General features: G+C 42.0%; 1 protein-coding gene across 1 annotated transcript in view; it reads left to right on the forward strand.

Annotated features, from left to right (window-relative positions):
* LOC123351226 (protein HIRA) overlaps positions 1-27029 on the forward strand; it is a 60041-nt gene that overhangs the window by 17272 nt on the left and 15740 nt on the right. The window contains exons 4-15 of the mRNA XM_044990481.1: positions 342-432; positions 958-1052; positions 3061-3156; positions 4229-4389; positions 6184-6351; positions 9636-9749; positions 12281-12351; positions 18851-18956; positions 19574-19801; positions 20620-20705; positions 22125-22319; positions 23448-23618. Of these exons, the coding sequence (XP_044846416.1) occupies positions 342-432; positions 958-1052; positions 3061-3156; positions 4229-4389; positions 6184-6351; positions 9636-9749; positions 12281-12351; positions 18851-18956; positions 19574-19801; positions 20620-20705; positions 22125-22319; positions 23448-23618 (1582 nt within the window). The remainder of the gene's footprint in view (positions 1-341; positions 433-957; positions 1053-3060; positions 3157-4228; positions 4390-6183; positions 6352-9635; positions 9750-12280; positions 12352-18850; positions 18957-19573; positions 19802-20619; positions 20706-22124; positions 22320-23447; positions 23619-27029) is intronic.

Raw genomic sequence — 27029 nt, forward strand, 5'->3', positions numbered from 1 at the left:
CAGGTTGCACTTGTAATTTAATCCAATTTCATTTATCACAAACAATTTCCTTAGTCAGCTACTATTTCCCCTTTAAACCATATTTTTGTTAAATGTTTTTTAGACAGAATAGGTTGTTGTTGAAACTTAGATAAGTTATTGAACTGGCACTGAAAGATAAGTGCCAATCCATTTAACTAAAGCAGATAGAGTAACTGCTTTGAGTGGAGTGAGCATATTTAACAAATTCCAAGCATCTCCTGCCAAACTCTGTTTAAAATGAAATCTGCTCTCATTATGGAACCATTTTTTTTCTTGTTGGCTTTTCATCTTATAAACTTTTTTTTTCTTCCATTTTCTAGCCTGTGTGAACTGTGTGCGGTGGTCAAACAATGGGGTTTATTTGGCTTCAGGGGGCGATGACAAACTGATCATGGTGTGGAAACGAGCTGCGTAAGCATGTTTTTCCTTTTCAACTTGTATTTTAATTTTAGCAGGTATCTGTCTATTTTCACAAAATTTCCTCCAGTGCCAGCTCCTTGCTTTAAGAGCTTGCAGGGAGGAAGTCACAGTTGCAGATCAATACATTGGAAGTTTGTTCTGACAACCTGTGTCTTGAACAATAGTCTGTTTCCATAAGTGTGTTCTCTCTTCTGTGTAGGAGGTGAGCCATTTTCTCCATGGGTTTTAGACAGCTTCATTATTAGACTCTTCAAAGAGATATTTTACATATTAGCATTATCATCTTGCTTCAGGAAGTATAGTAGTATATAGGGTATATTTATGTAGCTTTTAAAGGTATTATACGTTTCACTTTCATATAAAACAGTATTGCTATTTTCATCTCATTCCCCATTGTGATAATATCTGAGCAGAAAATAGACTTGTACCGCTATACTATATTCTAAAACAAACAGTTAATGAGTAACTTGTTGAGGTGGTTTCTTTTAATAACTCTTCTGGTCCTGTTTTAACTAGGTACATTGGACCTAGCACTGTGTTTGGTTCCAGTAGTAAACTTGCTAATGTAGAACAGTGGAGATGTGTTTCAATTCTCAGAAGCCATTCGGGGGGTAAGTGAAAAGGTGTAGAATGAATCTGAATAGAGCATGTTGAAAAAATATTTTGTATTCATTAACATGATACTTTTCTTGTTCACAATATAATCAGTTGGTCATAGAACTCCTCACTACACAGCTAATCACTAACTATTAAAACTGGTTATGAGGAGATAACATCAAGTGTCAGGAGCCTTAAAAGGGGGGAGAAAAGGTGGCTTTTATTTAAGGGAGGCAATGTGTCTAATGGCTAGAAGAGGGGACTGGGTGTCAGGATTCCTGGATGCTATTCCTGACTTTACCATTGATTTGCTCTGTGATGATGAGAACGTAAATTAACTGGGGAAAGTCAGTATGCTCAGCTGTAAAATGTGGATAATACTTTTTTATTAGTAATATTATCTTAAACAGTGTCTTCTGTTTATTATCTTATTATAGTGGAATTATGTTATTTTGGCATGAATTATAAAAAATGACAAGCATGTGTTAATTTTGTAATTGTCCTGATGAGCTGTGTGGTTTCCATCAGTGTTTCACAGTGGACTGTGGTAGTGAGACCTTTTTTTCCATCTGGATTGGAATAATATTGTGTTGTGGTATCTCCTGCTGCTGCTTCACTAAATGCAAATCAGGTCCTTTGGACAGAGGAGATTCTGGTTCCTGTAAACACCCTGGCCATCGTGTTTCTGTATCTCTCTATCTTAGGTACTTATACTGCCCCCCATTAAGACAAATAACTGCAAGTGCCTCCCAATCTTTAATGTATTGATCCTCACAACACCCTTGTGAGGTAGGGAAGTGCTATCATTTCCATTTTTAATAGATGGGGAACTGAGGCAGAGAGTATGTGACTTGCCCAGGGTCACACAGGAAGTCTGTGGTGGAGCAGGGACTGGATCCCAGATCTTCCAAATCCTGGGCTTGTGCCCTAACCACTGGACTACTCTTCCTGTTTGCATAAAAGCTTTGAAGTAGAAGCAAACAAACCTGCAAGTAATGAATGTCTGTAATTAGTTTCCCTAAGATTTTAGACCAGAATGAGCACAAGCTGTCAAATAGAGGTCTTGATAACTAGTCCTGTGCCTTAACCACAAGACCACCTTTCCTCCCCTTCAGTATATTGTGACCAATTTTGAAATAATAAAAAATACAACTTTGTCTTAACTAAAGGATTTGAAGTGAAATATGTGGGGGAAGGAGATATACGTGTTTTAGGGCTACCAACCTTTAGTGTTCTTGTGGAAATGCTGGCAGCTCAGCTGGGACATACTAACAGTATGTAGAAGGATCTCAGAACACAGCACGGGTTGCAGCCTGGCACAGTTTCTCAGATGGCAGTAAAGCTGCTTCTAACTCTCTCTTTTCCTTTGGGTCCCATATTAAAGATGACACAAAGATTAGAGGAAAGTAGAAAAAGAGAATTTAAATAAAAGGAAAATCACCAGGATGGGAAATCTTATTATGGCTGAGTTTATAATCTGATTCTATATTTATTGCTTTTTGTCAAAAGCAAAATAAAAATGTATTTTATCAACTGCTAGATGGTAACAGAGCTACATATAATATAACTTGATTGTGCTTATTTAAATGATCTGTCCACAAGTTAAAAAATAAGATTTGACTAAAGAATACCTTGAGGGGAATAGAACAATGAAAAGTGGTTCTGCAGGTGAAATAGCTTATGGTTTTTATTAACCCTCTTGTAATCCGATATTAAATATGGAAATAATATAAATAATTTGATGTGATATAAGGGAATATTAGTTTGTGACTTAGCACAACTCCTCCTGAGTGTGGCTCAGTCAAAGGAAGGCTTCCTTTTCTCTCCGTTGGTTCATTTGCTTTATATGGACCATAGTAGTGATAGCTTCACTTTGAGTCTCAAATCAGATCGTGTTCATGTAACATGCATAGCAAGTTCATCTCTGAAACAGGGACTGCACTAATTGGTTAAATCTATCTGGCTATCAATTTGTAGCTCTAGTGCAATTTGTCACATAGATAGAGGACTTTTTTTTAATAGATGTCATGGATGTGGCATGGTCTCCTCATGATGCCTGGCTGGCCTCCTGCAGTGTCGATAACACCGTTGTCATCTGGAATGCTGTCAAATTCCCAGGTGGGAACTCTTTTAATTCAGATATGTATATACAAATATAATTATCCGTGACAAAAACGGACTGCTTTTTATGTCAATGAAAGACACTGACTATGAACAGGTAGGGTGTATTTTGGAGCAGGCATCCTGTCCTTACTATAGTGACTAATACCTTGGAATCTGCTCAGCTGTTGTCACAGATATTGAAAATGAGAAGTAGATCACACCACCGCTGTAAAGAGCTGTTGTGTTCAGATCGTGCTGCTGATTTTGCATAAACAGCACCGTTGCTTGTATTTTCTCTTTTGGCTTGTTTTTAAAACATAAAATAAATATATATATTTCAAATCCTGAAGTTCTAAGAATGCCTTCTTTTCCTATTTTCTGCTTTTGTACCAGTTCCACATAGCAGCTATCATCTTTGGAAACCCATCAAAGCCTCACTTTTAAATGGCTAGAAGAGTTGACGTGAGGTGATACCCTCCCAAGCTAAAAATGCTGTTATACAGTGCTCTCAGACTCTCCTTAAACAATCTGAGAGGCAAGAGATCAGGAGTGGCAGTTGAACGCTGTCCAACACGGTGGTATAGATACCATTGTCCCTAGGTTAGTGGGCCTGTCAGGCTTAAACATTATTTAATATGTAACCTGGACATAGATCATGTATACAAATGCCCCAAGTTGAAGCTGTTGTGATGGTTACTGAGAACAGAGGGAGGAATAAGTGCATATTTTAACTAGGTTCCAATTAAACTCTGTTTTCTTTCCAGTGCTTGACAAAAGTTTTGTAGTAAACTGGTCTCTGCTGGTCTGGATCTATTTATCTCTTGCACAATGACTTCCATTCATTATGTTATCAGAATACCCTTTTTGTTTCTGGCTTCATTTGTACAGGAAGCTTAATTTGAACATAGGTTGAGCTTGATTGGTACGTTGGTATTTGACCATCCAACAAAAATGTCAGGCTGCTTTTAATATGGTGCTTCAAAAAGATCTTAGAAATCTCCACTAGACTTCTTGTCTATATTTAAATGACCTTTTTAAGGGAATGGTAGCATCCAAGTGTTATCTCTTAATTTTTTGCTGTGCACAGAAATTCTTGCCACTCTGAAGGGACACTCTGGCTTGGTGAAGGGATTGACCTGGGATCCTGTTGGGAAATATATAGCCTCTCAGGCTGATGACCGAAGCTTGAAGGTGTGGCGGACCATGGACTGGCAGTTAGAAACCAGCATCACAAAACCATTTGATGAGGTATCTGTCATGTGTTAAGGAGCACATAGTGCACAAATTAAAAAACTGTCATAATACTTCTGATCTTCAAAGCCCTGCACAGATATTAGCTAATTAAACCGGACCAAAATGCTTGCTGTGTGGTTCATGCCTGCTCTTATCCCACTTGGAGTTCCCAACTGTACAAGCGGAGCTGACGCTAGGCATAAGCAGACTAAGCAATTGCTTAGGGCCTCGAGCAGCTCAAGAGGGCCCCCTATTCGCGTGTGTGCGTGTGTGTGTGTGTGTGTGTACGCGCACGTGCGCACACAAAAATATTCCTGCTTAGGGCCCCCAATGGGCTAGTACCACCTATGTGTACAGGTTAGCTCTCCGCTTCTCCTGTGACTTTCTGTCCAGAGAGGGGCCTTCAACTATTTGGGAACATAAAATAACTGAGTTCAGACAATATGAACAAACCTTTGTGAATAGCCTGTCTTAACCTAAATAATTGCTCCTGCCCTCCCTTATCCCTGTAAAGAGGCACATTATGCCCAACTTCCCTCCAGCTGCAAGAGCTGGATAGAGCTGCCTATGGAGCACATCAATCCTGCTCCCCTGTTTGCCAGCAGGTATCCTTCCCTCTGCCCATATAGGAGTAGATAAACAAATAAACAAAACCTAGTCCTTGTATTTGTTAAAGTCCTAGCTTTGAAGAGTAATATTTGCACCTTACCAGCACTAAGTGTTTTCTGGTATGACTGCCCAGGGCATTGTGTTGTGGCTTGGTGTGTTGTTTTAGGGGGTGAAGGGTGGGACGTGTCTCCAGACAAGTGAGATAAAGCAACCAATAGGTGGGGGTGCTATTTCCCAGTTTTTCATTGCACTGCTGCCTTTTTAGTTTTAATTTGAATAGGGTTCACGTGCAAAATACTGTAGTCTTAGCTTTATCAAATATTTTTGAAGATTAATCACAGTCAGTGATCTTTTCGGGTGCTAATAGCTTTATGAATTGCAGATGTAGCAAGTTTGTCTATTAGCCTCTGAGCAGGATGCAAATGTAATGTAGTGACTTTGACTACACTTGCATATCTGCTGTAAAAACATGGAGGAGAGTAAGTGGGGGGGGTTTGTCCCTCCCCTTCCCTTTCTTCCCCTTGCACCAAAATCTGTTTTGTTTGACTGGTTACTTTACTTTGGCTAGGAAGGCAATCAAACCTCTCCGGGGCAGATGCTGGTGCTAATGAGTAGAGTGTTTTGCAGTAAATTTGTAGTGATGTGGCTAGCAATGTTCTTCGTAGTCATTCATTTGCATTCAGCCATTTAGAGTCTGTGAGGTGGTGCGTTTGCAAATTTGGGGCTCATAATTTTTAACTGATGTGTTGCAGCCATGTCACTAACCAGGATGATGAATATTTGGTGTACAGTATTCTATAGAATTCTGCATTCTTGCAGATTATAAAGAATGATATTTTCAGGTGTTCTCTCCATTTAAAAAATTGTCCTGGAGAGCCTCTTTTCAATATCAGTCATTCCCCAGTTCTGCATCTTTTCTGACAATAACCAGATGCTCTTATTCACTCTCTAGCTCCTAGGTTACAGCTTCAGAACTTAGATTGGACCAACCATGTGGATAGGGATGAAGCTCTGAGAATTTAGTGTACTGAAATGTTACTGCTGAAATTGTGTTACACTCCTGAAAGAAACAAGAAATCACTTATTCAGTGTGTAAAATCTAACTTTCCTTTTTCTGAACCCTCAAAAGTTGTCATAAGTGCCCTCTGATCAATCAATCTAGACCCCTTTAAAGGCCTAGTATGTTGTTTTTATTCTCAGTGTGGAGGGACAACACATGTTCTGCGTCTCAGCTGGTCGCCTGATGGACACTATCTGGTTTCTGCTCATGCCATGAATAATTCTGGACCTACTGCTCAGATCATTGAGAGAGATGGATGGAAAACCAACATGGATTTTGTAGGGCACCGCAAGGCAGTGACAGTGGTGGTGAGTAAATTTAAAGAGGAAGGTCTCCTTAAAGTATAGCTTTTAGAAAATATGCTCTCTTGATATTTTATGTGCAACAGAGGGAAACAGCTGATATAGATAGATGTAAATATGATAAAAGTTATTAATCGATACATAGATGTTTAAAAATCTGTCAGTTTAAGGTAAGTGTAGACTTTCACCTGTACAATTTTTTTCATTTCATGGATTTGGAAGCAGGCTCGCTGACAGCAATTCTGGGCCCCAGAGCAGAACAGTCAGTGGGCCCCCTAGAAAGGGATGGCTCGGCGTGGCGTTGCCACATGGGTGTGGAGCTGGACCATGTGCAGCAGCTGGGGCATGCACACACAAGCCGGGCCCAGCAAGCTGCTGGTTGCACTCTTCCGGCCAGGGCCACATTAACCTTTTGTGGGCCCGGCACCAAACGTATTTGTGGACCCCCCATGGGGGCAATGGAGCATGGCACCAGGAGGTCAGTACCCAGAGCAAGGGGCTGGCTGGGGGCAATGGGGCAGGGCATGGCATGGCGAGGCCAGCCCCGCTCCACCCAACCCAGTGCAAGGGCACTGTTTACAGACCAGCAGCTGCCAGACTGACACTGGCCCACCTGTATGCCCCTTCCCTCAGGGGTCGTGCCACACAGCCCTGCCACCCAACAGCCTCTGACTCCCTATGCCCAGCATCCCCCTGCCCAGAGAACCCCCCCACAATCTCTCCCAGCACAAATGCACGGTACCCTGCACACCACTACCCCTGCTCAGAGGACCCCCCCGTCCACAGCCCCACCGCAACTGCCCAGCACCCCACACAGAGCCCCCGCTCTCTAGCACCCCAACACACACAGATCTGGGCCATAGTAAGAGCTGCTCACAGAACCCAGACCACTGTGGGAAGTCCTGGACCCTCCACCATGAGGGTCACCAGCAGGGAGAGGTAATGCCAAGAATAGGGTTGGGGAGGCAGGAGCTCCTGGAAGGAGGTGGGTTTACAGGCCCATGGGCCGGGCGGTGGTGGGGAAGGGGGAGAGGTGTGGGCATTTTGGAAGGGTGGGAAGCTTCAGTTTCAGATTTTGCTCCAGGCCCCTCACAACCTCTATGCTTAACACCACAAGGAGCACCTACACTGACCAGCTACATGGGGCACCAAGATGGAAACACAACTCCCCACAACATAGAGATGTGAGTCCCTGTGTCACTGCACACAGAGAATTGCTTCTTCCTGTTCACTTGAACTTAAAATAACTGCTTCCCATTAGGTCTTTGCACTATTTATATTTTCCAGAGGAAGATCTGCAGGTCTTGGTTTCATACACTTGCACCTCAATGACATTAATAATATCACTTAGTTAATAACACCACCTTACAAGCCACCCTGAGTGAGGGACAGCACATAGTTGTGCTTCCTCGTGTTCATATTGGGTACTGAATTGTGACTAAATCACTATTTGGTCTCTTCCTCCCCTCCCTCTTGCTCCATAGGAGAAGTAAGCTGCACAAGCCCTTTTTCTGGTACAACTTACTTTCCCCAAACATGCTGTCTTCTCTGTACCCCCCTTCCTCTCTTTCCACGTGCAGAATTGTACGGTGATGCCTTTCTCATGTCCGTCTTCTCACTGTGGGCACAAGGGAGGCAGCTCACCACGGAGCTCTTTGAAAAGGGCTGCCCACATAAAGAAGTGGAACTTCTACACTCCCCATGTATCCTTTGCTGACTTCAGTTACAGCCTCAGAGCCAATTATACTAACATTTATTCTTATTAGTACAATTGCTAGAAAGCAGAAACAGAAGAGAACTGACAAATGCCATCTCTTCCTCATCCCCTCCCTTCTAGTTTCATATTTAACACCTTCCTCCCCCACCCAAAGAAAAGGGAGTGAGGCTAGAACTAACCTGGTTCCCTCATGTCTGCATTTTTTACTCAGGGCCAAATCTCCTTTGACATCAGTGGGAATTGTTTGTCTTGGAACTTGTTTCCCCCTGCCCACCCTGCAGCTTCTGCCGGGGCTCTGGGGCTTCCCTGCCCAGCGTGGCTTCTACTGGGGCTCAGGGCTCCCCCCTCTCCCCCCGTGGCTTTCCCCTGCCTGCCCACCCATCCGCCCGGCGGGGCTTCTTCTCCTCCCCCCCCCCCCTTTTTTTTTAAATTTCCTGCCCATGGTGCAGCAGTGGTGACTACCCTCTCCCCGCCCCCCCCGGCCCTTTTAAATTATCTGGGCCCCTGAGCAATTGCCTCCTCCCCCCCCCCGCCCCCCAGCGTTTCTCAAATGCGACCACAGTGGCCGCATGCAGCCACCAGGAGCTTTTCTTGCAGCGACAGCTTCCTGGGCAGTGACTTAAGGAGTCAGGGGAGGGAGCAGTGGACTCCCCCCAGGGTCCACCAGCAGGGGGTTGGACCCTGACCCCTTGTGGAGCCACAAACACTGGAGGAGCAGGGAGCCAGTGAGTTCCCACCTTCCCAGGGGCAGTGAAGCTCCAGCTTTGGGCTTCAACTCTGGGGTGGCAGGCGGCAGGCTTCAGTCAAGGGCTTTGGGCTCCAGCCCTGGACCCCAGCCATGTGGCAGCAGGTGCTGACCCTTGGCTTACCACCACCCCCACTTCGCCCCTGGCCTCCACTGTCTCCCTACGCACCTCCCCATCCAGGGCTTAATTTGTCCCCTGGCATGCCAGGGTTGAGTAAGTGTGCTGTGAAAATTCATATATGTATGTTTGTTAAAATCACTTTTCACAGCCTCACAACTAGCTAGTAAGTCTGCTGTGAAAAGTGATATTAACAAATATTACTTTTCACAGCAAAGATTAATTAAGTATTTTAGGAAAAACTATCGCCAAAACAATTGTGAGAACCCCTGCCCCTGGTCACTAGTTCAAATCCAGCCTACTTCAGGAGTGGCCAAAAGTTTACCTTCCAAGGCCTCTTCAGTGGCTTGTTTGAAATCAGTCTGGTTCCAAATGGGCTGATGTTCACATCACAAAACTAGTACAGTTTGGTATTCCTGTTGGTGCACTTATCAGAGATGCCAAAGACTGACTTGACTATGGAGACAAAAATAGACATCTATAGAAGGCGTCCTTCCAGCTCAAGGCTGACACACATTGGGTAGGCAGTGTGAGGAAACCTACATTGCTTTTGTCTGTGCTGAACGTATGATGGGGACTTTGTTTCCTAGAGAGGTTAGCTTGACATTGTTTGTGAGCATTAAATTAACTTAAACCCCCCCTCCCCCCAAACCTCCTAAAAATAATTAATTGATTGTAATATGATTGGGGTTTTTTTTTCTGCCTTTCAGAAATTCAATCCAAAAATCTTCAAAAAGAAACAAAAGAATGGGAGCTCCACCAAGCCAAGCTGTCCCTACTGCTGCTGTGCTGTCGGCAGTAAGGATCGGTCCCTCTCCGTCTGGGTAAGTTTCCTTTGTTGCTTTCATTGGCTGACATGATCGCTTGGACAACTAGGGGACTTAGCACAGAGATCAGGTGTACAGAATTAGGATCTTGCATTTAGATACAGTTTTTATTTGCCAATCTGCCTGTTACCAGGGAATTGTAGGAAAACACTGGACTGGAATTATCATGAATTGTTTTAGAAATAAGCACTGAAACGTTTTTAAAAATTGTATGAAAAGTTGATTATATCCTTAGCCACAATTTCTAGTATAATCAGGTAAATCTCCCATTGATTTTTGTAATTTTTAAGTTTGCAGTGATTTATTCTAGATCAAGTTTTGGGGACTGAGGTCTCTTATGTTTGGCCCAGAACAGGGTAGGCAGTACAGTGTCCCAGATGAAGCTAGGTGGTGGGTGCTATCGATGATCTCTCCCCCTCTATGAAACTAACGTAGGGAAGCAAAGGGCCTAGGGAATCCAGTTTCAGGGCCTGATGGTACATGAGGGACTAAGAGAGTCAGTGATAGAATATGCTGCTGTTGTCAGAGAAGAGGAGTTGGTCCCCAAATTGAGATCCACTGAGCCTGATTTGCAGAAGTTCTGAGCACTTACAGCTGCACCTGAAGACACTGGGAACTGTGCTTTGAACATATAAAGTGCTATAATAATGCCCCCCATCTGTAAAATTGAAAATATTACTACCAGCTCACCCTAGGGATGTATCCTGAAGATAAATCCGCTAATGATTGTGAACCACTCAGATGCTATGGTGATGAGTGCCATAAAAATGAGGAAATTAATAATAATAATAATAATAATAATTTTGTCTTCACAGCAGGGTTTGAATAGTAAGCCGTAAATAAGCATGGGGCCACACACTGAATGATGAGGAGGATAAAAAGGAGTATTGAATAGCTACCCATTCAGTGAGCGCTGTTCAGTCTATACACTGAATGAGGCAGGGCTCATGGCTGGGAAAAGGAATTGACTGGTCCTAACAAACCTGACCCAAGGCCACTCACTGTATCACAGGCTTGGACCTCTTGTAAGAGAAACAGTTCCTTTCTCCTATCCCATATTCAGCATACCCTGCCATGGAATCTGGCTTCCCCTGAGCTTGCTCTACAGAATGCAAGGAACATAGTTAGCACAGCCTAGCTGTTGCCGGATTGACTGATCCCCTGCCTGCTTTGTCCTGGCCTCAGTGCCCAGCTTCTGCTGTCAGCCACTAAATGGAGGCAGAGTAGAAAGAACTTAAAAAAAAAAAATAAAAAAAATCCAAGTCTTCAAACATCTGGTTTGGCTTTTATTTGTAAAGTCTAAAGTAAAATTGTATTTTCAGATTGTGGCTGAAGGTAAAAATGGTTATTCCTCCACTTGAATGTAAGATTGACTGGTTTGGAAGCTGTAATAGGGCAGCGAATCAGCTTAAACGAAGTATATGGCTTCACAGTGAGGGACATATCCCAGAACACGTTAGTTGCTACCTGCAATTCCCTGTTTCCTTGCTAAGCAGCCTAAGTGTGATATTTATCCATCAATTACTTAAGTGCATAACACTAAATCTTTCTGGCAAAAATACCAAATAACAGGTGTGTTGTTAATCAAAGTGCCACTTAAGTATATTCTATTATAGCTCCTAATGGGTCCAGCAGAGATTGGGATCTCGTGCTAGGCACAGCAAAGACACATAGTAAGAGAGAGTGCTTGCCCTGAGGATCTTACAGTCTGAATAGACAAGACGGATAGATGGTGGGAGGGGAAACAGAAAAGAGGTGAAATAACTTGCTTGGGGTCACACAGCAGGTCTGTGGTAGATCCGAGATTAGAACCCAGCTTTACTGAATCCCAGGTAACCTCATTATCCGCTAAACCACACTACCTTCTCCTACTTTAGCTTCAGCTAGAGCCAGGTGTTTTAGATGCTAAGTATACTGGCTGAGAATTGGAGATACTGTACTTCTTTGTTTTTTAACAAGTTATGGGAAATTCTTTTCCTTATTCAGTTCTTTATTGTCATATCAAGTTGATCCATAAATACAGGGTTGGCTGCTCCTCTTTAGGAACAATTGGTAGTTTCCCTTTGTTGTTGACTGGCTTTCCTTACTTACACATCGATAGTCTGAAAGTCAGCACATTACCCTGCCTTTCTCTTATGTTGCCAGTGAGCAACCTCCTTTTCTCAGTTAAGGCTGGAACAGAAGCTCTCTCTGGGGTCTGGAATTACTTTGCAGTTGTAGAGCTCCCTACCAATTCAACAGAGAGAGGGCTACATTGGTCAGAAGATTCAATCTGTTTCAAAAAGTGGGATTTGAATGTCATACAAACTTTTGAGGGAATGGGTTGTGCTCTGTAGAGAAATGACTAACTCCGGGTACACTCCAGATCTTACATCATCAAGCATACAGATAGCATTCCTGGTCCCAGGTTTCAGTGGTAGCCGTGATCAGAAGGTAAGATTTGGTAAATGCTGTTAGATTCTGGAAGAGGGTGGGATTATGTGCATAATATTTCTAAATTTCTGTCTCCTGTATTTTTCCATTTTAAGCTCACATGTCTGAAACGACCTTTAGTTGTCATACATGAGCTGTTTGACAAGTCTATCATGGACATCTCATGGTAAGATGGCTTTCTCTTTTGTACAAAAGCTAAAACAAAATATTGTCTACTTCTGTACCTATCTGTTCAGTGGAAGTTTTTATTCTAGTACATTGCAACACTGGTCACATTTTGAGCATAATTTGAGCACCACATCAGTATGACCTGAAGTTTTTGAAGTTGCAGCAATATCTTTGTTAACTCCATTAGTTTTGACTCAACTCTGTTATTCCATGTACCAAATAGGCCCTTAGTGTCTCTAGAACAGATGAAAATGTATTACATAAAAATTCAAATTTAAATAATTTCCCTGCTATGTGTTTGGAGTGTGTGTATATCTCCAGGCAGGGGAAGAATAGTGCCTTTGTAACTAAAGGATATAAAATATAATAATAATACAGTGTTATGATGTACAAAGACATCTGTAGAATAAGTTCAGCTTGTTAGAATTTCCTCTTTTGAGCAAGCTGCTACTATTTTATAAAACTTAATGGGCCTGATGGATTTTACACACATGTAACTTATATAGAGTTATTCATTTACACTGATGCAAGCGAGAAGACTCCAGTATGTCATCTCAGTCCCTCTTCTCCCCTGCCAAAAAATCCACAATGGCTCCCATCTCCAAAAATTATTCCCTTTTTCTTTAACATGAAGTTCTTTAAGTATCCACACTTGCTTATGTATCTGACTTTCCTGGTAGTTTCTCATTCAGAAAATTAAACTTAGCTGCTCTATTTTTGAATAAATAATTTAGTTCTATCAAAGGTGTTGCAGTGCTATGTAAGAAGGTATGCATTCCTTTGTGGCAGAGTGTAGTGGAAGGGTCAAGTTAAGAGAGTTTCAAATCACGAGGCAAGTATCAAACAGAAAGTAATGAAATTATAAAGTACTATAACACACCCCGCCAATCACAGCGTAGAACATAGCAACCTTCCAAGCAGCTGTGTTTTTCCAGAGGGCATGGAGTCTAGTGTGGGTTTTGTCCAGAGTCCTGTATTGTGTGGGACATTATGTTTTTCAGCTATCTTCCAGCCCAGGTCCCTCTTCCCTGTCCTGCTGCAAGAAGCCTTAGAGTTGCCAGGTGTCAGGTTTTCGACTGGCATGTCCAGTTGAAAAGAGACCATGAAGGCTCTGGTCAGCAGCGCAGTTGGGCTAAGGCAGGCTCCGTGCGGCTCCCAGAAGTGGCAACATGTCCCAGTGGCCCCTAGGCACAGGGGTCAGGGAGGCTCTGCGTGCTGGCCCTGCCCCGAGCGCCAGCTGTGCAGCTCCCATTGGCCAGGAACAGCAGCCAATGGGAGCCTTGGGGGCTGCACAGGCACTTTGCAGAGCTGCCTGGACGTCCCTCCACCGAGGGGCCGGACATGCCAGCTGCTTCCGGGAGCAGGGCGGAGCCATGGCAGGCAGGGAGCCTGCCTTAGCCCCGCTGCACTGTCAACCGGGAGACGCCTGAGGTAAGTGCCGCTCGGCCGGAGCTCACACTCCAACCCCTTGCCCCAGCCCTGAGCCCCCTCCTGCCCCCCAGAGCCTGCACTCCCAGCCAGAGCCCTCATCCCCTCCTGCACCCCACCCCCCTGCCCCAGCCTGGAGCTGCCTCCCATACCCTGAACCCATCATTTCTGGCCCCACCCCAAAGTCTGCACCCCCAGCTGGAGCCCTCACCCTCTCCTGCACCCCAACTCCCTACCCCAGGCCAGTGAAAGTGAGTGAGGTTGGGGGAGAGTGAGCAACGGAGGGAGGGGAACTGAGGTGAGTGGGGGTGTGGCCTCAGAGAAGGGGTGAGGCCTCGGGGAAGGGCATGGGGCAGGAATGTTTGGTTTTGTGCAATTAGAAAGTTGGCAACTCAAAGAAACCTGCAATGACCATTGCATGAGCACTGACTCCTCCTTACTCCAGTGGTAGCACCAGCACTACAGAGCAGGACGGTCTGCAGCATGTCTTGCTGTATGGTGACAAAGCACTGGGAAAAAAACCTTATTTAGCCACACTCACACTCTCCCTGCCTCCCGATGTTATGTCTTGGGAATGACCTGCATTCAGCAGCTCCGTTATGTATTCTGACAACCCTGCCTCCCTGCTATCATTCATCCTGTCCACCGTGGGCTGCCGTGGTGTGACAGCTGAGCTAGGGAGACACGCTTGCAGTTCTCCCCTGTTAGCCCTGAGCCAGCATCTAGCTGTCTGTTAGAGAGAGGCCAAGATGGCAGCAGCCACAAGCGGCCCCAGCCCTCACTGCACCAGGCAGTAAGAGGTGTGTGGTGGTGGGGGGAGCTGAAGGGGTGAGGAAAGGGGCGGGGGCAGAATGGAAGAGGCTGTCCCAGGTTCCTTCACTCAGGCTCCCTCCCCGGCTGGACAGCATCACAAGTCCCTAGGCTGCCAGTGCACCCAGCCCCCGCCCCCCCCCTTCTCCAACTTCAACACCTCCCCCCCACCCCCCAGCCCTTGCTCTCTTCTCTCCATAACAAACTCTCCTCCTGCCTCTGGCTCCCTCCCTGGTGGCTACTAGCGATCTTCAGCTATCCCTGCTGATGCCCAGGCAGCATGAAGGAAAAGGAAGTAGTAGCCTGACCCTAAAGCAAAGGGGTGAGGAACAGATGGGCGCAGGGATAGACTGGAGGCAGCAGGCTGCGGTTAGAGGAGAAGGGGGGAATGGGACTGGCTGCAGGGGGCAGTAGCAGAGGGGGATAGAAACATTGGGGGCAGAGATAGAAGGGGTATATGTTAAAGGGCCGGGCTGGGGGGATGGTGAAGAACAGGAGCAGCAGGGTCTGTAACCATTAGAGGGCACTCCCCTCAGAACCTGGGAGTGCTGAGATACAGAAATCCTGCTCTCAGCAGTATCTGGGAAACCCACTGGCAAAATGTGTGTCATTCTTCTCTAGTGACTGGCCCCTACAGAGGATAAAAGATTCTGTTGCTATCAACTACTTCATTAGCTCAGGCGGTCACGGTCTGTGCTGTGAATCTAGAGGTTCAACCCTGCTGATGACCAATGTGGGGATCAGTATGTTTCCACATGATGGAATTTCTGATTTTTTTCAGTTGTTTTTTTAAAACCTAGAAAATTACATTTTAAAAACTACATTAAAAGAATGTTAAGGTAGCAAAGTCAAGAGATACCAGAATTGAAGTTGCAAATACAACCTTAATTCAGCCTTCTTGTGTGTTATGATGCAGTCTTTAATTACATGATCACCTGCTATATTTTCCACAGGACCCTTGCCACATTCAGTTCACAGGATAGATGTTGCTTTGGGCATGTATCAGGGTTGTATAGTGAATGAGGTGATTGTCTTTAGAATCTTTGTCTCATTTACTGCAGAAGTTGGAAGGTGTGTGGTGAATGAGGCAAGAGAAAGGTTGGTCTCATGGTTAAAGCCCTGGACAACTGGATTCTATCCCTGCCTCTGCCACAGAGTTCTTATGTGATGCTGGACAAGTCACTTAAACTAAAACTTTCTCAGATGGCCAATATGTGTTTCCTAGTTTTCGGGTGCCCAAATTGAGACACACTGAGCCTGATTTGCAGAAGTTTTGAGCACTTACAGCTGCACCTGAAGTCAATGGGAACTGTGCTTTGAACATATAAAGTGCTATAATAATGCCCCCCTTCTGTAAAATTGAAAATGTTAATAATACCCTAGGGATGTATTCTGAAGATAAATTCACTGATTGTGAGCTACTCAGATGCTATGGTGATAAGTGCCATAAAAATGAGGACATTAATAATAATAATAATAATTTTGTCTTCAGAGCAGGGTTTGAATAGTAAGCAATAAATAAGCATGGGGCCACACACTGAATGATGAGGATAAAAAGGAGTATTGAAGAGCTACCCATTCAGTGAGCACTATCCAATCTAGGCAGGAGGTCCTGTGGGGAAAAATAGTATGTGAACATGTAATTGAAGACTATCATAATGCATATGAACAACAGGGCTGAATTAAGGTTGGACAGGCCACCTTAATTCTATCATAGTTACTTCAGAATGCTTGACTTTGCAACCTTAATGTTCTTTTAAAATCGTTTTTAATGCAATATACACCTCTACCCCGATATAACGCGACGCAATATAACACGAATTCGGATATAACACGGTAAAGCAGCGCTCCAGCAGGATGGGGCTGCGCACTCTGGTGGATCAAAGCAAGTTTGATATAATGTGGTTTCACCTATAACGCGGTAAGATTTTTTTGACTCCCGAGGACAGCGTTATATCGGGGTGGAGGTGTATTTTACACCTTGCAGTTCTGTTGAGCCTTTCATTTGAGGATATCTAACATTAGTTAAGTTTCCCACCACCCCGTAAAGTAGGTAATAAGTAGTATTCCCATAATAGAGGGTGTAGAGACCACTGGGAATTATGTACCCATACCGATATACCTATACTAGGCTTAAAAGCCGTTTACTCAGGCAGCAGAATATGTACAGTTTGGTCAGGTGTCTATATGCCTTCCCCATGGATCTTACTGTCAAATTAAATAATATTTTGTATAGAGATTTCCATCAAAAGACTTCAAAGTATTTTACTTACATTAATGAGTTAAGGCTTGTGCGCTAAGTAGTATAATTGCATAAAGGAGTGCCTTGCTGTTCTTTCTGCTGTAGTATAGCAGCTTTGTGTAGTTTCATTACCTATGTAAAGAAAAGGCTACCTCACCTGCAAGTTACACCTTTTTCAGTGTTATAAAGTTTTAGAAGCAATATCCAGTTAACATTTTTGACTGTATGGGTAAATGTACTTGTGGGATATTTAGAGAGACAGTAAGTGATCAGCAGAAAGCTTGTTGTTTTATATCCTGTTTAGAAAATCAAATTTGTCTGGCTAAAATCTTAGTAATATGGAACCATTCCCAGAAGTGCAGTTTCAGTCTTGTACCCGGGTCTAAAATCAGACTGACTTGGAACAAGGAAATCTGAACTGTGCATACTGCCAGAACTTTCTGAGCTTTCTCTATTTTAATAGAGTTGTAAATTTGTACCTATCACTCTTATATCTGAGCACCATTACATTTTCAAAAATCTTTTCCAAAAAGGGAGATAAGACACTGGTCTATATTTATTATTTTATTGTGCAAGCACCTAGGAGCCCCAGTTTGCTAGGTGCTGCACAAACACAGAACAAAAAGTGACATTGTCAATGTCCAGTGATGGATCCTTGAATATGGTTTTACTGGTGCCTTCTTGATGTTCATCTGGCATTGTACCCTCAGACAGAGGCACTATCTCCATCATCAGTGGATATCTACACTATCCCAGTGTTTACATCTGAATCCAAGAATTTTTTATTTGTCCAGCAAGCAGAAAACTTACTAGGAGAAATGTGACTCACTTTTCAGTTGGGAGTTTGGGTTATCTAAGTTACCTACTATCTGAGACAATTTGACTGGGTGTGGCACTGCAGATCCTATGGTAAAGACAAAGAAACCCTTTTTTTGTCTCTCATGCAGCCATGATACATGTTTTTAAAAAACTGTTTGCAATTGGGCTGACTCAGCAGGACTTCTGCCATCAATGCTCTGCTGTCTTAATTTCATCTGTGACACATCATCTGTAAGTTTCTGTTACCTGTTAGGGGGAAAACTGCATTTAGGAGCTACTGGATCAGTGGTCAAGGCCTCTTCTAGCAAAAAACCCCAAGTGTCTGAATAATGGGCCACATTTGGAAGGTGGTTGCCTTATAAGGGCCACAAGGGCTTTTAAAAAAAAACTTATTTTACAGTCGTTGTTGAGGCCCCCATAAAAATGCTGGTATGGTGCATATGCTGTGTACCAGAGTAGCCAGGCCTCTGTGTGCAGTATACTAAAGCAAAAAACAAATCTCTGGGCTAAACCAGAGACTATTGGGTTGGTTCCAGGCTCCATCTGGCTTCTATTATTGCTGATACCACAGAGGGATGGAATCGCAATGGAGCAGAAATGGCTGGTCATCTTCAGCTTGTATATCTTCTCCTCCACACTCTCTCTATGTCTTTTCTATGTAGATTGTAAGCTCTTTGGTGCAGTGACTGTCTACTGCTCTGTTTGCCTACATAGTGGCCCCCATTCTCGATTGAATCCTACACATTACCATAGGACTGTGATTCTCAGTGCCTAAAAAGGGAAGCTTTTTAGTTGCTTATGTGCTGAATGCTGCCCTTAGCCCAATTAGTGGGCATATTTAGCACATACTTTCTGAAGCAAATGGATTTGTATTTTTCCTTTGTGGTTCGCCTTTAGTATTTAACATTTTAAATTCTTCCAGTTTTATCCCTAGTCTTGGTTTTTCACAGTCCTGGTCATTAATGTGGGTGAGCACCGTGTTCAAAAGCACATGCATGTATGTAGTCACTGGTTATCAAACATAGTCCCTTGACTATCCCATGTTGCCCACTTCTTTGCACTTCAGTAGTTGCTGGTGTCATAAATCCTATGCTAACCATTTATTTTTACAGTAAAACATTTATGGATTGCATAAATGCAGCAAAGAAAACTTTTTAAAACTCGTGGTTTCAAAACAAAGATCTTTACTGTCTTTCAGGACCTTAAATGGACTTGGGATCTTGGTGTGTTCCATGGACGGATCAGTGGCTTTTTTGGACTTTTCCCAGGATGAACTTGGAGATCCACTTAGTGAGGAGGAGAAGGTACTATGAGCTCTCAGGACAAATGTGATCATCCATTCTTTTTCTTTACAATAATATTCTCAACACTGTTCATAGAAGCTTGTAGTTGATTGATTTTCATATTATAGAAAAAATGCGGTCTTGTCTGCTTTCCAAAACCAGGGAGTTTTTTTGTAAAGTCAGCCATCAAGTTCAGAAACAACTTGCGGTATTAAGAATCCTTTCTAGAGTAGAAACTGTCTTGGCAAATACCCATTTGCTTACATTGCATTATACATTTGAAACATTTGTCTGGCCTAAGTAGTGAGGAGTGACTTCCTGATTTCAAAATTATGGTTTAAAATTACTCTTATGAGCTTTCATGTAAGTCTTTTTAGCATGCTTTGCTATGAGCTGGATTTTCCCCCTTATCACTGCTAGCAACAGAAGTTTTGCCACCCTGGTTAAGTTTGTTAATGAGTTGGATGTTATCTAAAAAATATAACGAGAGAAAAAAATCTTTGAATGATGTGTAAATAGTATTGAAGGCACTTCTATATTGATACTAATAGATATGTGTAATGTCTATATAGCACAATCACTGATGTATTGGTAGCAGTTGTAATCAGGTTTTGTTTTTACATTTTTAACACCCATAGAGCAACATTCATCAGTCTACCTATGGTAAAAGCTTAGCGATAATGACTGAGGCTCAGTTGTCCACTACCATTATTGAGAATCCAGAGATGCTGAAGTATCAACAGAGACAGCAACAGCAGCAGATGGAGCAGAAGAATGCAGCAATACGGGAAGCAGCAGGGACTGCCACGGCAGCTCCCAAAGTGGCGAGCATGGTTAATGGTGAGAGTTTGGAGGACATTAGAAAGGTAGGCCTTTTGAATGGTGATTTTATAGTATCCAGTAGAAATTTGATAATTAGAGAGAGATGGTGCGTATGGTAACATCTTTTATTGGACCAACTTCTGTTGGCGAGAGAGACAAGCTTTTGAGCTTACACAGAGCTTTTCTTCAGGTCTGGGAAAGGTACTCAGAGTGTCACAGCTAAATACAAGGTGGGGCAGATTGTTTAGCATATGGAGTTAATATGGTGTAAGAGACTATTCACAGTGAAATGGGCAGTTATGGGGGTTAGTGGTTTATAGATTGTTGTAATGAGCCATAAATCCAATGTCTTTATTAAGTCCATGATTTTTTAGTATCTAACAAAGTTATGAATGTAAACTCCCAGGCTCATCTTTTGAAGGAGTTGTGCAGGTTTTCTTTGAGGTTGAGGACTGAGAGGTCAGATATGAAGTAATGGTTTTGTGAAAAGTGTTCTAACTTGTATTTAGCTGTGATTTATTGTTTGTATTATGGTGGTGCCTAAGAGCACCAATCACAGATCTGGGCTCCATTGTGTTAGGGACTATACAATCTCTTATTAAAAGACAGTCCTTGCTCCATGGAGTTTACGGTCCTAAAAATCCAGTTTGTTTGTGCTGACAGGAAGGCAGATCGAGTGAGTGTGTGTGCAAATATTTGGGGCTTCTTTGGTTCAGAAACACAGGGGGTGTGTGAAATTTTCCCTGCAATAAAGAATATAATTATTGATGAGCATTTTTCATTTCATTGCACCTAACTAGAGTCTTGTGTCTACTGGAGAAAGCATTCATATTAATGTTATTTTCTCCCCTTCCCCCAACAGAATCTTTTAAAGAAACAAGTTGAAACACGGACTGCAGATGGCCGGAGGCGGATCACACCTCTCTGCATAGCTCAGCTGGACACTGGGTATACTTTGAAGTGTTTTACTTTTCTTATCTCCTTTGACCTTTTCATCGACTTCTTCCAGTTCACACTGAAAAAATTTAGGTCCATCTTAAACCCATTGCATATTATAATATCTTACATTTAAGAACTTTTAAGATGAATGAATTTCAGAGTGCTTTTATAATGATCACTTTACCTACCATTAAATTGCAGCCACTTCTAGGGTAGAAAGTGGCAGCTGTTCTGTGAAAATAATACTGCAGAATAGTTTAAAGAAAGAGAAGTGAAAATCATTTCAAATTAAATACACAGACATTTAGGTGAGATGAATGTAATAATTCCATTTGGAATTTGGCTGTTGTGTGTTTGCGAACACTTGTTCCAGCACATTCCAAGTGCTATGGGATCTTGAATGACTGAGTGGTCCCATCCTTGGTTTCCTGTCTCATCCAAAAAATGTTTTTTTTCCTCTTCTAGGAATATACTGTGTATTGAATCCTTCAGTGTTTTAGATTATCTGGATTCGTGTCCTCAGAATGAGCAGCTTTAGCTATTGTTTTTGGAAGAGGGAAGGTCATGGAAAAAAGATCCCAAGATCAGAGCCACGAATGAAAAAAAAAACTCCCTTTTCCAAAGAGCTTGTTATACTTTCTGTCGTCCAAAGCAATTTCTAAAGCATGTGTCTACATCCTGTGTAATCATGCCAATCATGATTTGAACTCGGTAGCTGGCTTTTGCAGGAAATATCCTGCATACAGTTGTGAAAATCTGCATTTATCCCAGTGTTCTCTTAATAGTAAGATCTAAGAGCCAGTCTATAATGGTTAGTGTTAAGACACAGGTTTTCTGCCATCAGAAGGTCGTACCGTTAACTTCAACAGGACTAAGCTAATGTTTTGCATCTGTCAACTAACTCTATAAAAACTCTTTAACTTAAAACATCAGAGGGGTAGCCGTGTTAGTCTGGTTCTGTAGAAGCAGCAAAGAATCCTGTGGCACCTTATAGACTAACAGACATTTTGCAGCATGAGCTTTCGTGGGTGAATACCCACTTCTTCGGATGCACGAAAGCTCATGCTGCAAAATGTCTGTTAGTCTATAAGGTGCCACAGGATTCTTTGCTGCTTCTAACTTAAAACATGTTTTCACTAAAATGGGAGAGCTCCCTTTGTTTGTTCTTCAGCTGTACACAAATAAATATAACTCCTAAGCAATGTGCATTCCTTCTACCTCATTAATTAGCAGAGGTAAATCGCAAAGCACCACATTGGCCTGCATTGCAGTAGAGATGAGAGAAAAATATGTGGGAAAAAATGGATGGGTTTTAAAATGTGTCTATTATACACACACAAGTGATATTAAAGTTAAATTAAAATACTTTAAAAAAATACTAATTTTAAAAAAATCATATGTACTTGCTTTTAATCTTTTTTGGTATAGGGATTTTTCAACCGCATTCTTCAATAGTATCCCGATATCTGGATCTCTGGCTGGCTCAATGATGTCTTCTCAAAGTAATCAGCAACTGATGTCATTAGATTCCAATGCAACCAATTCCCTCGGCACTTCCAAGCCTTCTCTAGAACCACTGGCAGCCAGTATAAAACCAACAGATGATGCAGTCAATAAAGATGGGTCCGTGTTTGAAAGAGGTTTCATTTCTTTTAACGTAGATGACTTGTCCTTCATAATTCTCTAAATGAGCAGTTGCTAAAGTGGTTTCCCTGCTAGAAAATATTAATTGAGAATCTAGTATTGTCTTGCATACTTCAGGATTTTGTTAATATTCAGTTACGCTTTTAACAGTGGTGGGAACTAATTATACCAAATCCATGTTTTTTGTGAAGTCAGTTTATCCTTGTTAACATCCAATGCACACCACTATGCAGCATTTACTAAGAAGTCAACTAGCATGAACGCCTCTGTTTTCCTTGAGGAAATGCATCCATTGTTGGACTGAGCTTTGAGTTGGGATATACCTAGTAGCTTTAAAACACTACAGTTTACTTAATTAAGCCTCACAGGGCTGAACAAATCCCTAGGCGTGCACTGGAAATGCTCTTCTCCAGTGCAGTAAGATGTATTTTAATTGTTATCCATTGGAGTAACCACTAAATCATTCTTATAAACACTGAGCTGCTATTAGTACAAGATTGCAGCCCCCTTAAAACCTCTTTATTCAGTCTAAATTCAGTATTTTAAAAGTGAGCAAACCTTATTTAGATGATTTTTTGTGATGTAAGGTCCTGTTGTGTGGTTCAAAGAGTGTTTGCAAGAACCAGGTTATGTGGTTTGAACTGTAGTGTAGGCAACAGCTAGGCTTGGGTGTAAAAATTTCAGCCTGCAACAGCAAAAGAAATTTGCAGTGGAGACCTACAGATCATTTCATGCTGCTTCACTGCAAATATGTAATCACTAATTTATTGTACTTGGACACTAAATGCCTACAGATAATATGTATTTTAATCAATGAATGAGAATTATAAAGAATGAATCAGTTGGATATAGCTAGATGAAAAGACTTTATGCAGCAGCATTAAGATTTCAACTCTCAGATCTATTATAAATAATTTTTGAGAGTAGAGGATATTGACACGTGAAAGGATATATGGTGTATTTTAATTCACACATGTCCAAGAGTGGCCAATTTAATGAAACATCTAGTCCATGTAGAAGGTTTTGATAAATGCTGATTTATTTTTGAGTACTACACGACTCCAAATATATTTTCAATCTTTGTTTTTCTCTTTCCTCCTTGAATAGTGTAAATGCTACCTCTGCTTCAGCTGCTCCCCCTGTATCATCTTCCTCTGTGCTAACAACTCCATCTAAGATGGAACCAATGAAAGCATTTGACTCGAGATTCACAGAACGATCCAAAGCCACCTCAGGGACGTCTGCTGTAATAAATACGAATCAGACTGCCATAGACAGGTAAGTGATGGTACAGAGCAGGAGAGGGCACACGAGCAGACGGTGATAAAACAATATGATTCTCTGAGGTATGGATGCATCAGTGCTGGGATTCTGGAGATTAACTCAGATCTCTATAGAAGAAGGCAATGAAAAAGAGCTACTAGCAAGAAAGATTTTCTGAGGTAACATTATCCATGGATACTCATATTTATGTTTTCAGCCTCAAGCATATGGGACCAAGAAAAACCTTCAGATCTTCCTTAGTTAAAACTTTTGTTTCAAGATAAAATCATTGCATGTGAGGTCTTCATGGAAGACAATAAAATCTAGCCTGCCTGCAACAGGGAGTTCCATCTCAACCTAAATTACATTACATGGAAAGTAGATCCCAATAGCTGCAGACATATTTCAGTTTTGTGCTGAGAACCTTGTATAGGCGATACATTTTCTTTTCAAGTATTTATCTGTGGAGCCACATGATCAGAGTCTAGAAAAGGAAAACCTTTCAGTTTGGTGACGTGAGTCTGTGCATGTTATAACACCCTGACCCCTTAACAAATCACGTAGAAGGTCAGTGTCTTGCCAGTGAGCTACGTAGTTACCCCATTTACAGTAAACACAACGGTTTTTTTCCTGTCCCATATTTCCTCCCCTAAAACTGTCGTTTTGCTTAAAAAAAACCAAAACCACTATTCCGGAGGATTGGAAGGTAGAAAATTTTGTACCTGTATTTTAAAAAAGGCTCATGAACTGATCTGAGGAATTATAGACCTAATCCTTACATCTGTACCTGGCAAATTGCTTGAAACAATAATTAAAACAATAGAATAATAAAACACCTGGAAGATCATTATATGATAGGGTCTAACCAGCACGGTTTCTGCAAAGGAATATTGTATCTCACTAATCTTAAAATTCTTTGCATCTGTCAATAAAGTAGTGGATAAAGGAAAATCAGTGGATATAATTTATTTAGAGTGCTGATAGGCCTTTGACAAGTTCCTTCATGCAAGAAGCTAACTAGTCACGGAGTGAGAGGCAAAGTATTGTCAGGGATCAAAAACAGGCTAAGAGACAGAAAACAAAGATTAGGATTTAATGGTCAATTGTAATCCAGAGCAAAAAGGTTTGAAGTGGGTGCCTCAAGGTTTCATACTAGGTCCTGTGTTGTTTAGCACAGGGGCTCTGAACCTTTCCAGACTAGTGTACCCCTTTCAGGAGTCTGATTTGCCCCAAGTTTCATCTCACTTCAAAATTACTTGCTTACAAAATGAGACATAAAAATACAAATATGTCACAGCACACTAATACTTAACAGTTGTTCACTCTCTCATTTCTACCATGTAATTATGAAATAAATCTATTAGAACATAAATATTGTACTTACATTTCAGTGTATAGTATACAGAGCAGTATAAACAAGTCATTGTATGAAATTTTAGTTTGTCCTGACTTTGCTAGTGCTTTTTATGGAGCCAGTTTAAAACTAGGCAGATATCTAGATGAGTTGATGTATCCCCTGGAAGATCTCTGCGTACTCCCAAGGGTACATTTATCCCTGGTTGAGGATCACTGGTTTAGCATATTTATTAATTATCTGGAAAGGGGGTGGGTAATGAGGTAGAACGATTTGCAGGTGAGAGACAGTTATTTTCAGATACTTAGGACCAGACAGGATTGTGAGGAACGTCAGTGAGATCTAAACAAGCTAAGTTTATGGACAACATCGTGGTAAACTAAGTTCATGGACAACATCATGGTAAATGAAATTCAATGTCAGTAAATACAAAGTGTAATGCACATTGGAGGAAACTAATTAAACTACTCTGACACCTTACAGGGTTCTAAATTATCTGTAGCAACCTAAGAAAGGGATCTGGGTACAGTCATAGTCATTGAAAACGTGTTTAATGGGACATTGTGGTCAAAAAAGCAAACAAGTTGTTAGGGTACCTAAGGAATGGGCTTGTGAATAACATGGAGGATGCTATAATGCAATTACACAGAGAATATTATAATGCAATTATATAAATCAATGCTGTGGCCTCATTTGGAATAGTGTGTGCAGTACCGGTCACACTATCTCAAAAGAGGATATTGCAGAACTGGGGATTGGAGGAAAATAACAAGAATGATCTTGGGCTTGGAAAAACTCTCATATAAAGAGAGATTGAAAAGAATGGGATTGTTTGTCTTAGAAAGGAGATGCATAAGTGGTATACGATAAAAGTATATAAAATAACGAATGGTCTAGAGAAGGTAGATCAGGAACTTTTGTTCTGCCTGTCTCCTAACACAAGAACAAGGGACAAGCAATGAAAATTAAAGAATGCAAATTCAAAACCAGCAAACACACAACACGTAATTAGCCTGTGGAACTCATTGTCTTAGGATTTTGTTGAGGCCAAGAATTTAGCAAGATTCAAAAAGGGATTCGACATTTATATTGATATCATGAGTATCCAGAGTTTTCAGATTAATAACAAAAAATTTGAAAAGGCTATTAAACCTCAAGATTTAGGCCTGGAGCCAATCTCTAACTACTAGAAACCAGGATGACATGTACTATGGGGGGCAGATTACCCCACATCTGCATACTGTGGGATTCTTAAACATTCCTCTGAAGCATCTGGTTCTGGCCATTGTGAGAGACAGGACACTGAACCAGCAAGACCTTGGGTCAGATCCGGTAGGGCAGTTCCTGTGTCTGTAATGGGTGTACACCGCTACCCTGATATAACACCACCCGATATAACACAAATTCGGATATAACGCGGTAAAGCAGTGCTCCGGGGGGGCAGGGCTGTGCACTCCAGTGGATCAAAGCAAGTTCAATATAACGCGGTTTCACCTATAACGCGGTAAGATTTTTTGGCTCCCAAGGACAGCGTTATATCGAGGTAGAGGTGTATTTGCCGAGACTCAGTTGCATGGCAAACTGGTCCACAAGTATGTATGTGAGGTACAGTGTCTTTTCTGCCCACTTCCCAAAGTCAGAAGGGACATTGGTTGGGTACCCCTGTGAGTGAATGAAGTAAACAGTAGTATCCCAATTCACAGCTTGGGAAGCTGGAGGGACAGCAAGGTGGTGACTTGTCTGAGAGTCACTGTGATCTATTATCATGGCATAGGGCTGGGTGTCAGGAGACCTAAATTCTCATCATGATTCTGATACTGATGTTCTGTATGATGTTGGGCAAAAGTCATTTAACCTTTCTGAGTCCGTCTTTCCATCCAGTAAAATGGGAGTAACAATATTTACTCTTGAGGGGGTGTTGTGAAGCATGTCTAATGTTTCTAATGTGCTACATAAATGCAAAGAATTATGGACAAACAGCAGTAGAACTGGGAATATAAATCACTCCTCATCTTTTACTCATTTCTCTGTTCTGTGGAGAAGAGAGGAGAACTACTCTTAAAATTCCTTGC

The sequence above is a fragment of the Mauremys mutica genome, chromosome 16 (genome assembly GCF_020497125.1).
Source record: "Mauremys mutica isolate MM-2020 ecotype Southern chromosome 16, ASM2049712v1, whole genome shotgun sequence".
NCBI lineage: Eukaryota > Metazoa > Chordata > Testudines > Geoemydidae > Mauremys > Mauremys mutica.